General features: G+C 36.1%; 1 protein-coding gene across 3 annotated transcripts in view; it reads left to right on the forward strand.

Annotated features, from left to right (window-relative positions):
- Positions 1-11,217, forward strand: part of AMACR (alpha-methylacyl-CoA racemase) — a 20,597-nt gene extending 9,380 nt beyond the window's left edge. For 2 of the 3 annotated variants that reach the window (XM_030004388.2, XM_030004387.2), the window contains 2 exons: positions 1,512-1,698; positions 10,267-11,217. In XM_030004388.2, coding sequence (XP_029860248.1) covers positions 1,512-1,698; positions 10,267-10,676 — 597 coding nt within the window. In that variant the 3' untranslated portion in view covers positions 10,677-11,217. Of the gene's footprint in view, positions 1-1,511; positions 1,699-1,934; positions 2,073-10,266 lie in introns of those variants that run through there. The other variant, XM_030004390.2, reaches the window with a different exon arrangement.
- The last annotated feature ends 206 nt before the right edge of the window (positions 11,218-11,423 follow it).

Genomic DNA, 11,423 nt, shown 5'->3' on the forward strand with positions numbered 1-11,423 from the left:
TATTTTATTTTGTTTCCAGGGTAAGTAGCATTGTACATAGGTATTTTAAGTAGTTCCATCAACACCAAAATCTGATTTGCAGTTAGAGCTTATTCTGATATCCCCATCTATTATTATCCTTACTTCCAATGTTTTTTGTGTATTTTTTTGTTAATATGAGCAGTGCAAGATCAGATCATTAGTGAAGCAAACACTATTTTGATATCCTTGTAATCATTTTGCAAACATGTAGATTAAGGTATACGGTATTTTCTCATATGAAAGTACTTTAATTGACTTCAACATATGACAAGTAGGGCAGAAGTATTCCTGTCCTTGTGGCAGATACTTGAGAAAGAGGCCAAGTAATACACATTAAATGAAGAAGCCTTCATGACTGCATATTCAAAGATTTGCAAATCTTTGCAAAGTTTTAAATTCTTCCTTAGAAAGGTGGAGACTAATAAATCTTTCCCCAGGAAAATTCAGTAGCTTTTTATTTTGGTACAATCTCTGTGCTTTTCTCTATGGACAATATTAGGTTAATTTTACACAGCTGAAAATGCATGAATCAAAATGATACTTAAAATGATACAGCTCAGGTTTTTCTCTGTTCCTCTAGAATGTTTCTGGCCATATACTGTTACTGCCTCATCTTCTTTTACAGTTTTTTCTAATGTACTTGGAAGAAAATGCATTCTGCTGGCAAGCAAAACTGTAGGATGTGATTTTGCTTGGAAAGACTGGTACAAGCTTAATAATTCTTGAAAGGCTGAATAAACTGAATTTTCATCTGGTTGTACTCCACATAGCCAAGATTTTAAGGAGCAAGTTGGAACAGGGTTAATCATGTTTTCCAGTGCTGTATTCAGCAGATACTTGCCCATTTAGAGACTACCTTGCTATGTCTATGTACCGGTCAGTGAAGAGTGGGAGAATAATTTTTGTTCTAACTTGGTGATGGATATGAGCTTCCCAGTTCCCATGGTATAAGAGAGCTTTAACCTTTGATTTCCTTCCAGTTTTCTTCTAAAAATAGAAGTCTTATTATAATCAGTAAATTCAAAGTAGTTAATGTTGAGATAAAAATTTGATACTTAGAGGACTGGTATAGGCATCTTGATTTCCAGAGGTTTGGAAGGCTTGATGGCTGTCAGATACTTAATGTTCTCTAGAGTCAAGAAACTTGTCCCATTGCCTAAAATTACTTACATTCTCTTTTTGAGCACCTGATGATTATAAACTTGCTAAACAAGGAAACTTTGTGCGTTGAAAGTGTGTTATCTATCTGAAGCTGCATTATTACATTTATGCTCCTTCTTATTCTCTAATTCTAGATGATTTCACGTATGCAAAATAAACAGTAATTGAAAATTTTAAGAAATTAAACTACTTACCATAGATTTTGTCATTAAAAGTCTTATCAAAGGACAGAACTGGTGGCAGTTTTTTGCTGTTTTGTTTTATATAGAATTAAGGTAACATGCCAGCTAACTTACTGAAGCTGTTACTTTTTCCTGTAAATCTTCAAGGTAGAAGGAGTAGCATACCTAAGTTCTTTCCTGTGGAAGTCACAGAATTTGGGACTTTGGAACAGACCTCGAGGTGAGAACCTGCTAGATAGCGGTGCACCTTTTTATGAAACCTACAAGACCTCTGATGGAAAATTCATGGCTGTTGGTGCCATTGAGCCTCAATTCTATGAGCAGTTAATAAAGGGTAAGTAGCTTTGAGCAGTTGTTTCACATCAGCAAAGCATGATTGAATGAATTCTTTAATACTTGATTTTCATTCATGACATTGGTTATGTTGATTTCTTCGCAAAAGCCAAACACTTCTTGAAACTAATTGGGTAGTAGTGTAGCAGTTTAGTTGATTTTCTTCTTCTAGCAATTCATAACTATCTTTTTCATCCCTTCTTCATCTTACCCTCAGAAATTACACTTAAATTACAGATTTTCTTCTGGAGTTATGGTAATGGTAGCCTGTGATGTGGCTGGAGCACTAAACAACTATTTCTGGAAACCACTTTTTTCAAGGGATTGTGAATATACTTTAAAAAGGAGAACTAATTGTTTGGTATTGCAAATAAAATTTCAAGCAATTTCAGTTATTTGTGCTATAATTTTTTTTTTAAAAGAAGCTATTTAAATTGTTTCAGAAATGAATGTTCATTGGAAGTAGTTCCTAGTATTTCTGGACAGAACAGAATTTTTCTAGAAGCAAAGTCAGCCTTATAAATTAATTTCCACCTCACCATTTCAGAGTGCTTTTAGTGTCCAGCTGTGGATATAATTTTTACATTTGACTGAAGACTCTTTAAATATGAATATAAAATATGATTTATCTGTTTGATAAATAAGAGTGGGTCATGCAAAATCATTGTGTGAAGTTAAAACAGAAATTTGCAGGCGCCTCTTTACCTTTGAACTGTTTGTGTGCTTCAAGCTTTTAATCAGATGTGTTCTTTGGTTCTAACTGGTTATTTAATTTAAAAATAATTTCTTCTGTTGTGCTCCTTTGGTAGATTGCTATGCTTTCCATACAGAATTTATGAAAATACAAAAAATTCACAAAAGAATTTGGTATTTATTCTTTTTCCATTATTCTGAATATGAAGGATATAAACAGTTCTCAATCTAATTTTAGTTTTGCTTAATGAGTAGAAGGAATACCAACAAAGGATATACCTGAAGTGGATGTACTCACTGTTATGTGAACCACTTTTGTACGTGCTTGACTTACGTGCGGTAAAAGGGAGGACATTTGCTTACTTTGCTGAGTGAGGGTGGCAGTGGAGTAGCTCCTTATGCTTGCTCAGTCTCTCCCCACTGATAATTCCTTGAATTGTAGCATGGATACTTGTACTGGTTTTGGCTGGGATAGAGTTAAATTTCTTCATGTTAGCTGGTATGGGGCTGTGTTTTGGATTTGTGCTGAAAATAGTGTTGATAATACACTGATGTTTTAGTTACTGCTGAGCAGTGCTTACACACCATCAAGGACTTTTCTGTTTCTCACACTGCCCCACCAGTGAGTAGGTTGGAGGTGCACAAGAAGCTGGGAGGGGACACAAATGAGACAGCTGACCTCAACTGACCAAAGGGATATTTCATACCACATGACATCATGCTCAGCAATAAAACTGGGGGGAGGTTGGCAGGGGGTCCACTGTTCGGGGACAGGCTGGGCATCGGTTGGTTGATGGTGTGCAATTGTTTTCATTTGCATCACTTGTCTTCCTTGGGTTTTATTTTCCTCTTGCTTTGTTATTATTTTTTTCCCCTCTTTTCATTTATGTTTTTAAAAATTTTTCTTATTTGTTTGTAATTATTAAACTGTTTTTATCTCAACCCACGAGTTTCTTTTTCACTTTTATGCTTCCAGTTCTCCCTCCATCCAACCGGGGGGCAGGGGGCTGAGTAAGCAGCGGTGTGGTGCTTAGTTGCCAGCTGGGGTTGAACTGTGACAATTCCTCTCACAGGTAGTTACTGCCAGCTCAGCCCCAATCAGCTATGTTGTGCTAACAAGAGCGTAGTCAGTGGCAGGGCCTGCACTTCCAGGAGCTCTTGAAATGCAGGAGCATGGTACGATGAAATGAAGGTAGGGGGTTGTAAGGTGGGGTATGCCTGTGGTGAGCAGGATCCCAAAGAGAGATCTTGTTCTGTACACTTTGGCTTTGTTCTCTTGCAACCTGTGATGCTCCCAAAGTTCTTGCACATCTGTGGATGTAAATGGCTGCTTCTCTTTGTAGCTTAAAGAGGACACTGCAATTGCATAGAATATCCAAATTGGTACATGCTGATACATGAAACACATAAGGCAAGCTCCTGGAGTGACTCAGGGACATGTCCAGCATTATGTGCTGTCCCCAGATCAGATGTCAAGTTTGGAAGAGCCATTTTCTTGGCTGAAGAAGCTGGTACTTTGTCCCTCATTGTCCTGAGAATAACTTGTTTGCGAACTCCAGTTCTAAGCTACTTGATCTTGAAAAAGAAAGTATAGTTGATTATTCCACACTTTGCAGTTCTTTGAAATGTTATTCTCATCCAATCCCTAAAGATTTTTTTGCTTGCAAGAAATGGAGTTGGGGAACAAAAATAAATATAAAACTGTATCAAAGTAAAATGTAAGCCCTCGCTCTGGAAATTAGGGAATTTGGAATTCTAATACATGTCTTCAGGGAGAATGCTTGTATTGAATATAAAGGAAACAAGAAAAGAATAAAGCTGCTTACTCAAATACCCATATGTTTGGCTTAAAGTGATCAAACACTGGCCTGCAGTATTCATAGCTGCAGTATTTTATTCTTCTCTAGAGATTAAGTTGAATAGCACTTACTTTTAAGCTACAGGAGTGGGATGGAATCTATATTTGTTCAGAAAGAAAACAAATTCTGTAATGGAGTCTGGTCTTGTTTGTCACTCTTCTTCTCGGTGAACCTTTGCTGGACACTCTAGCCTCCTCGTATTGATCATTGCTACAAGACAAGACTCAGGCTTTTTCTCCCAACCAGCCAGCCAGCTTATCTAGAAAGAAGCCTCTGATGGATGAATCCAGTGGTCAGGCAACATAACATGATCAGTGACCGGTCTTTGTCTTATTTAGATAAATCTTTACTGAGGAAAGTGCTAAAATTCTCTGTTTTCCTCTTAGTTGTTTCTCAGAAATTTACACCATTAAGTTGGAGCAGCAACTATGAATTCATTTGCCTATATTGGGGCACCCACATTGGACAGCTTTATTTTCATGTTTGAAAGTATTCCTTATGCTTACAATGCACAGAAATGGCTTGATTTTAACAGCTAAGTTTCAAAAATAGTTATTCCAGCAATAAAGAACTGGTGTATCGGTAAGGAGACAACTACTGCAATCACAGCTGTGCCTGTGCTTCAGTCTGTTTCTGTCATATTTTAAAAATCCAACATACAGACTACAGTCTTCTGAGGAAATTTTGCTTTTTACCTTTAATTGTATCACAGTCTTTCCTTGTTTACAGTCAATAATTTTTCTTTGGTTATTTTGTGAAAGTGTGTTGTTGAAAGTATCAGAACAAACTAAAGATTTTTTAACAATATTGCTTTTCAAATAAGTGGTCTTTCTTCACTGTATTTTTAGTATTGTATTTCTTGGATATCTATTGCAGAAATTCAATTCAGAATTTAAGCCTTTGAATGTTATAGGGAAGAAAAAGCTGCTTGTGACAATTGTACTGCTCTTTCACAAACCAGAGGAGCTTTGACTTAGGCTGAGTCGTCTGTTCCAGGCACTAATCCCCTGTTTTGAAGTAGTTTTAAAATGGTATGTTCCAGTTACAATTTCCATAATTTCATTTCATAAATTTTTCCCATAATTCTGGCCTGTTCTGCTGGTGAACAATATGGTGCTGTTCCAGATAAAATATATGCAAAAGCCATGTTATGTCTCTGTCCATATTCAGAGAGTAGGTTACCTTTGTTACTCCTATGTAATGAGAACACAAGGATATGGGTGTTGCAGATGTAAGAGTTGGAGATTTAAAGATTGCAGAATTGAGAAAGGAACATGATATCTGAACCATTTGTCACTGCTCACAGAATTCTGGTTAGCTGAAGTGAAACTAATTTCCTTTTGGTTTTGGTTCCCTTCAGTGTTTCCCTGCAGAATTAGGAACCCAGTGCTGGACCAGAGTGCAGTTAATGCCATGACAAGGAAAGTTCTTAAGGGCTCTGCAGAGGCAAATTAACTTAAGTTTAAGAGCATACGGCATTGTAGTCTGAGAAGATTCTTGGCTTTGTAGATCGTGCTTGGCAGGGAAAATTAAATTTCTGCTTACCACAAATTTATGAATTTTTTTTTAAAAAGGTTATATGGGAAACTGAAGCTATATAAAATAGATATGGTAAATAATTGCTGTAGTAGCTGTAGTATTATGAGTTGTATCCTGGACTCACTGTAGACTATTTGCTGTTAACAAACATGCTGTAATCCTTTCGCTTATATTAATTTTATTACTACGAAAGTCAGCCAAGAAATAACTAAAATGCCTTTGCATCTTATGAAAAATCTGATTTAAGAAACATGTGCTACTAATGTTAAGTCTCAATGTTTTGACAGAAAGAGACAGAGTGTCTTCCAACTGACCTGTAAATTGCTTCTGCAGGTTTCTTTTGATTTTTTTAGCAGTATGTGCTTAGTATTGCTGTAGCCAGGCTACAAGAAGCATGCAGAACACATTAAATTTAGTGTATCAGGTGAGAGTAAAGGTTTGATTCTTCATTATCATGTGGTGTAAATTCGGTTGCATACGGTGAGCTTAGTATCAGCTTACATTGATGTGAAAAGCACTAATAGTCACTGAAGTTCTGAACATGTATTTGATAGTACTCCTTTCATACTACTTTAATGCTCATATTTTGTGACTTGTATTTAAAAAGAAGGGAAAAAAATAGGAAGCACTTGAAAAACATAATTTACATCATTATGAAGGGTTTCCACAGGGCTCTCAATTTTGTGATTGTAAAGTATCGTGTACTGTATTAAAAATCTGCTAATGTACGGAATTGAATACAACATTGTTATTAAGAAGTGCAAAGTAGACAAACAGTTTCCTCATTGCATTTAGACACCCTCAGTGACACATAAGGTTAAGTTTTATTTGAATTTACTTACCATGATAAGCCTTAAACATTGTACATGCACTGTAGAGGCCAGGTTCTTGCTGCACCAAAACATTTGTAGTTGTGGTAATTAAATATGTAAACTTGGAGTACTGCTATGGATGCACTTGCAGTGATGCTGTGGTAGTACTCTGGGCTTGATCAACCTTTTGCTGAACTGTCACTTTCCAAAAATGATTTCATTTCAGTAACTTCAAGCAGTTTATGTAGTTACTGTAATGAAAATTCACTACTGTCTTGGAACATTCTAAAGTTCAATTCCATCTCAGAATGAGAATGAATTATATTTAGAGAGAGAGAACGAGCAATGGCATACACCTTATGGCTGTGGTTTGGGCCAAAATTAAGGTTTCCCGTACTAGATGGTTCTGTTCAGTTGTGTTGTGGCAACATGATTTCAAAATTACTGTGCTATGAGCATACAATTTTAAAAAGAAAATCAGCAAGTTAAAACAAGAAAATCCTGAACAAAGCTCTGCTAGGGATCCTAAATAATTTTTTTAAATACTATGGCTGAAATGCTGTAAGAAACTGTTTATTTCCAACATACCAAAGCAACTTTGCTGATTTATCTAATGAATCTTCCTGTTTTCTCTGTCTTGAAATAGGTACCTAATATTACTGCAGTTTGTCTAAGACGTTCTGTAGAAATAGAGATTTCAATTTGTTGCATTAATGAATGACATGCAGATGTATGTCAATAAAACTATAGCATTTAAAGGAGACTTAAAGCTATATAATTATAAGGAGACTTACTTTTTTGTTTTTCAAAAATTGTTATTTCAAAGCTGTACTAGGGTAGGTTACTGGGCTTTTCTAAACAAAAATCCCTAGATGAAAATTTGAACAAAAAACCTTGGAAACAAGTTGTGATTGCTTTACCAGATATTCTGCATACAAGATACTTTGCTTTTGATTATGTTGGGTGAAATATGTCATCCTGTGGTATCCCAAACAATTCTGTGCTGTGTAATTGTTTCCTTGTTGACTCAGTTGCTCCTGCTGTGATTCTGTTCATCTGCACCACAAATGGTTAGCACAAGCTGGAAAATGAGAAGCTGTAATGCTTAAATGCTGTTGGTTCATGCTATTTAAAGTTGAAGTCTTCAGTGGTCAATGGAAAATGAGCATGTAATATTAAATTCCAGGTTCTGCATATTGTTCTATTTTGCTAGAGCATGTATGGTTAAGTTCAGCCAACTTTCCATCTGGCACAATCTTCAAATATAATTGTGTAATGGGATAATGGTAGAGCTCTGTTCATGTTGGACTGGCTACTAGAATCCAAACCATAATTAATAAGCAAATAAATACTTATGAAACAGTGTTTCCAATCAACAAGATTTCATGCACTGAGACAAAATCTCAGATAGTATGTTGTTACTTAGCTTTACCTATTGTGGCAGGTAAATTTGCCTCACCTCCTAGTTCTTAAGTAAACTATACAGCACTGTTCATCTTTAATATTATCCTTTGAAGATTAATAATCAAATTAATTTTGAAGGCATTGTTAGCTTCTATTTAATGATGGATGCTCAACCAGTATGAGTAATCTTCAGCTGATTTTTTTTTTTTTTTTTTTTTTTTACAATGATATGAACAGTTATGAAGACTAGATTGTAAGTTTAGTGATTTAAGGTGCACATGACTTGGTAACTCAATAAGGACTGATGTTTACCTTGTAGTAATACTTATCCTGATACTAGAGATTCCTGCGTATAAGATGTGAAAATGCTTATTCTGTCTTTGACTGTGTTGATTTTCTTCTAAACATGAACAACTGCAAGGCTTTATTTCTGAGTCTGGAGATTGGCAATTTCTCTGTGTTCTCATTTGCAGTACTGAAGTAAGATTTCAAAGCATATATTCATTTTCAAAGCTACTGTTTAGGAATCTTGTGATGAACAGTGAAATTCTTAAATACTATAATAACTTGGGGAAGACTATGAGCCCCAAGAAGTGCATGTAGTAGAGATTATGAGCAGAAAGAAAGAATTTAAACAGGAGAAGAATGGACGTTATCTTTGTTTCTTCTCTCCTGTATGTTCAGTAGCTATATGTCTAACCCTCTCAGTGATAAGCTGTAGAAATAGAAGATACAGAAAGTTTTTTCTGCCTATCTACAGCCAAAGATTAGAGGAGTTCAGTGTAAATTCTACCTGCAAACAGGCATCTAGTAGACAAACCTGTTAATAGTTGCAAGTCAAATCATCAGTCTGCTCCCAGAAATCCAAACGTATAAGAAAGAATGCTCAAAATTAAATGTTTGCAGAACTCCACATTTTCTCTGCCTTTTACATGGAGCTGTTGTTTTCTAAGCAGCTCCCTTTTTTTGTTGTTTGTGAAACATTATGATGATAGTTGTTCTGTAGCCTTTCTAATTTCTAAGATTGACTTCTTTCTTATCCCTGCTTTTTCTGAGTTTTTCCTGCTATGTTCATGCTCCTGAATTTCAGGGTGTGACTGTTTGGACAACCTTCAATATACCACTTCTGATTTCTATTTGATATCATAGACTCTGTTTGTTCTGTCTCCATTTTGAAAGTGTGGTTTAATTGCCTTTTCTCTTTGTTTCTTACTTCCTTTTTGAGGTAAACGCTACAAGAAGTGATAACAATTCTCTCATCTCCTTGAAGTAGGAGAATGGAAGGGTAGGGTGTGCAGAGACCAGGATCCTTGAGAACAGAAACAGAGGTGGGAAACTGGCTGCACAGGAGAGATGTAAACTCCCCAATGAGAGGGAAAGTGGTGCTTAGTTAAGGGTAGGACCTAGGACTTGACTAGTTCAGGGAATTTTCAGTACAAAGCCTGTGTGTCCACCCTCTGCTCTTGTGTCTCGGAAGGGGTGTGCATATTGCATACCTAGGTCGTCCATGTGACTGATCTTCTGGGAAGCAGAGTTCTTAAGCAGTTAGTGAGTGTAAGGGCTATGGGTTTCACTTTTCCAAAAGAGCAGCAGTGGAGAGTTGGAACCTGGGAAGTGTGCTGAAGAGGGGAGAGCAGCAACACTGCTGGAGTCCATTTGGACTGAGGGAGTCAAGAAGCAGGTCAGTTAGCCCACAGGCACCTGCTGCTGAGCTACCTTATGCACATCGAGCCTGGGTATATCCATCCACACCACCTTCTCATCTTTGGCATAGAAATAACCTGATTGTGTTGAACTTCAAACACTGTAGCCTGCTGAATGTCCAGCTCTGGCAGATGTACTGGCTTCTGTGAGGTAAGTATATTGCTGTAGTGCAAGACCCATTAGGCAGACTTTTGTGTTGCTACTGCTAGGTAGAGAATACAATACCTATTACAGAATGTGTTCGCAGGACAAAATGTTATCTCTAGGCAGCTGCTGCTCTTATGAAATGTTTATACAAATAAGTGTTTATTATATGTACTTAGTTAAAAGGTTGTAGCTGTTGTGGTTTAGACTAATTGCAAGTAATAGAACATTTTATTCTTCTGCTCCCTCCCCCTCACAGATATCCTAATAAAGTTTGACGTGACTTTTAGTATGTTCTGCTGCGTTGGACTGCCTGCAAAATATTAGCTTTTTGAGGAACATACGTAGTTGTGGGCAGCACTTGGTAATTTATCTAAGCTATACTGTAGTTAAACTTTGCCTTTCTTCTTTCAGGTCTCGGGCTAGATTCAGATAAACTTCCCAGTCAGTTGAGTTTCTCTGACTGGCCCAAAATGAAGGAAAAATTTGCATCCATATTTGCACAGAAGACACAAGCTGAGTGGTGCAGCATATTTGATGGTACTGATGCCTGTGTGACCCCTGTTTTGTCTTTTGATGAAGTTGCCTCACATCAGCATAACAAACAAAGAAGTTCTTTTATCAAAAATGATCAGGAAGAGATAAGTCCTAGACCTGCTCCTCTTCTATCAAGGACTCCTGCTGTTCCATCATTTAAAAGAGATCCTTTTATAGGAGAACACACAGAAGAGATACTTCTAGAATATGGATTTACTAAGCAAGAGATAGCCAAACTTTATTCTGATAAAGTAATAGAATTCAGTGAACCAAAAGCTAATTTATAATCTCTAACTATGCAGATCAGACAAATTTCAGCAAGTTTTTATGCATTAAAATTGAATTATATGACAAATAAATGTTTGCATGATATTGCTTTTAAATGATTTTTAAAAAATTAGTGAAGTTTTAAATTTAATTGAAAACAGTGGGACTTACGTACTTGTGTACCTGGATTTTCTGCAGTCTAGAATGATACCAAAATTGTGTTCTGAAGATCTACACAGTTTGCTTGCTAAGCAGCTGTAAATCCTCAAAATTTTTCTTTAAATATGGTATCCTGTGAAATGTTTGTTTCTTTTAATTCTTAGTTACACTGTTGCTTTGTAGTATGCATTGTAATTACATGAAGGCAATACTTTTCATAAGATATAGTTATATTCTTCCTAAACAAGTGATTGTGTTGCTTACTCATATATTAGAAAGGATTTTTTTTCTCTCTTATCATCTTAATTCATTTGCTTTATCATGCCAAAACAATGATTGAAATAATGCTGTTTTCTTATGTGCTGCTGTAGAGTTATTATCATAAAGTAATTCTATTTAATAGCCTGACTACATTTTCTTGATGCAGTCTCCTGATTGTATTACATTTGGAATTTCAGTTTGCCTAGAAAATCACTTCAGAACAGAATTTGTTATTTTAAAATAGGTACTGAGTATTAATCCTTTCCTCTTTTTTTTGAAAAATGGTAGGCAATTTAGCTGCACAGGTTTTAAACCACCATGCAATAACCATTGTTTTAATTTCTTTC

This window comes from Aquila chrysaetos, chromosome Z, assembly GCF_900496995.4.
Source record: "Aquila chrysaetos chrysaetos chromosome Z, bAquChr1.4, whole genome shotgun sequence".
NCBI classification, from domain to species: domain Eukaryota; kingdom Metazoa; phylum Chordata; class Aves; order Accipitriformes; family Accipitridae; genus Aquila; species Aquila chrysaetos.